Source organism: Elephantulus edwardii, unplaced genomic scaffold, assembly GCF_000299155.1.
Source record: "Elephantulus edwardii isolate Elephantulus edwardi_28Jun2011 unplaced genomic scaffold, EleEdw1.0 scaffold00218, whole genome shotgun sequence".
Classification (NCBI taxonomy): domain Eukaryota; kingdom Metazoa; phylum Chordata; class Mammalia; order Macroscelidea; family Macroscelididae; genus Elephantulus; species Elephantulus edwardii.
The window spans coordinates 4,553,808-4,556,008 of NW_006399968.1; the positions used below are offsets into that span (position 1 = coordinate 4,553,808).

General features: G+C 42.7%; 1 protein-coding gene across 1 annotated transcript; it reads right to left on the reverse strand.

Annotated features, from left to right (window-relative positions):
- Positions 1-951: 951 nt before the first annotated feature.
- On the reverse strand, positions 952-1,509 carry LOC102860585 (ADP-ribosylation factor-like protein 6-interacting protein 1-like). Its single transcript, XM_006898061.1, has one exon. It carries the CDS (start codon positions 1,507-1,509, stop codon positions 952-954), a length of 558 nt encoding a protein of 185 aa, XP_006898123.1.
- Positions 1,510-2,201: the final 692 nt, after the last annotated feature.

A 2,201-nucleotide genomic window follows, 5' to 3' on the forward strand; every position in this document is an offset into this window, starting at 1 on the left:
CCAGTCCCTACCCTCAGTTCCAAAACTGAGACACCATGGAGACTCATCAGGCTCCTGTTAAAGACTTATTCTGGTCTGGAAAAATTAGTAGGATGAGCTATTTCCTACAGAAAAGAATCTTAACTAACTTAAGATTCCTGTCCTTCACTGGCTGGGCTTGGACTAAAGGTCATGAACAGGAATCTTAACGTCTGTGCACTTTTGTTTTAGTCAGCTGAACGTGTGTAATTAAACTATCTTAAAAATCTTACTCACTACCTTTTGCAAGCCCATTGTTTCAAAGGATTTACTCCATTGCAGTCTATCTGGGAGGGCTCAGAGATCAATTCCCATCAGAATCCCCAGCCGGCAGAAAAGGTCAATGCTTCCTACAAATTGCTAAGCTCCACTCAGAGGAGAAACAAATGAACACATACTAGGGATGTGGAATTAAGTTTCACTTTTGTCCTCTGGGGACTCTTCCTCCAAAGTAAAAGCAGCAGAATGAGGAATGAGCCCTAATTGATCTTTTCCTCCAGGGAAGTGGTGAAATTGGTCTCTGTATTCATGAAGCCAGAGAGCTGTTAGAAGCAGAGGTGGAAGCGGCAGGACCTGCTTCCTTCAGCCACAGACCACTTGTTGTAGGATTAGCTCTAGCAAAGATTAACTCAAACAATTACTAGTCACTGGTAACCAAAGGTATCAAAGGGTAAAATTCACTGCTTTCTTATTCTAAAGAAAATGCCTAAAAAGAAGTCAATTAACCATGGATCAGAAAATTCAAAACAAGTTAGTACTCATTAATGCATTGTCCACGGAAAATCAACTGAAGAGAATACACCAGCCCCACTGGGCGTGACGACACCGTGTATAAAGCCTTACTTGACAAGTGATGAACTTCTGTTCACTAAGGGCAGAGTTGGGGAGATCAAAAGGCTACTTGTGTAACATTTCACAATACAGACAGCACAGTCAGAACTGTTGCCAGGGACGACGCTTGCTCCCATCAGTCACACTGAAGAAAGCAGATGCATTATTCATCTTTTCTTTTTGTTTGAGAAGCTTGTTAATCTCCCTGTTGGCCATTCTAATGTACTTCGAGACTATGCTGTGTTGGTTTAGTCCAGGCAGCAACAGTGCAGAAGTTCCAAACAAGTATGTGAGGAAAAGGTTGTGGACCTGCTGTCCCACCCAGGCGACTGCAGCCAGAGGAACGATCATGGTCATGAAGTACATTTTAGGCATTTCTTCCTTCAGTGTGAAGAGGCGTCTCCACCAGCCCACGGCCCTGCGTCGTATTTTTGCTAGATTGCTGCAAATCTCGTGGAATCTTTGCTGCTGCTCAGCGGTCCATTTATTGGAGCCAAAAATTCGAGGTGCAAGAATGGGAACAAAGTAGTCAGCCAAGCACAGAAACATCACAAAACAGGAAACACCAGACAGGACTGACGGACCTAGATAGTAGACTGTCCAAAATACCAAGGACACCACACCCATGATGGCAGGTGGAACTCTGTGGACCATCAGCATCACCCCTCCTCATCCCTGGAGCTGTTCTTGTAGACTCGCCATCTCTGCAGCTAGCAGATTGGTGCTACGATTATCCCTGAGGTGCTGCCTCAGCAAGCTGGACACCCCTAAAGCCACCTTTTGCCTAGTCTTCACCGCGACCCCCCTTCCAAATTTCTTGACATAGACTAGTGAGCACATCCAGAGCTACATCCTTTTGCTGAAATATGTCTATTTGTATTCCATCATTTCCTGGGGACTTTTTTTCTACCAGTTCCTTCAGTGCAGCTTGCATTTCTTCCTTCATTACCACTGGCTCTTGATTATATGCTCCTTCCTGAAATGGTTCCACATCTACGAATTCTTTTTTGGTACAGTGACTTTATATTCCTTCTACTGGATTAGATTGTTGATCTTTTTCTATTTGCTAAAGATGTATTTGTTGGGTTTTTTTGGTTCTCTTGTGATGTCACCTCTCTCATTTCTTAATCGAGTTATCTGTGTCTTTTCTTGCTTTTGATAAATTTGCCAGTGTTTCTCAATTTTATTGACCTTTTTGAAAAACCAGCTCCTGGTCTTATTAATGGTTTCAACTGTTTTTCTGTTTTCTATCTCATTAATTTCAGCTCTTGTCCTTGAAACTTCTATTCTTCTTGAGGCTGTAGGATTAGATTGTTGCTCTTTTTCTATTTGCTAAAGGTGTTCTTGTTTGT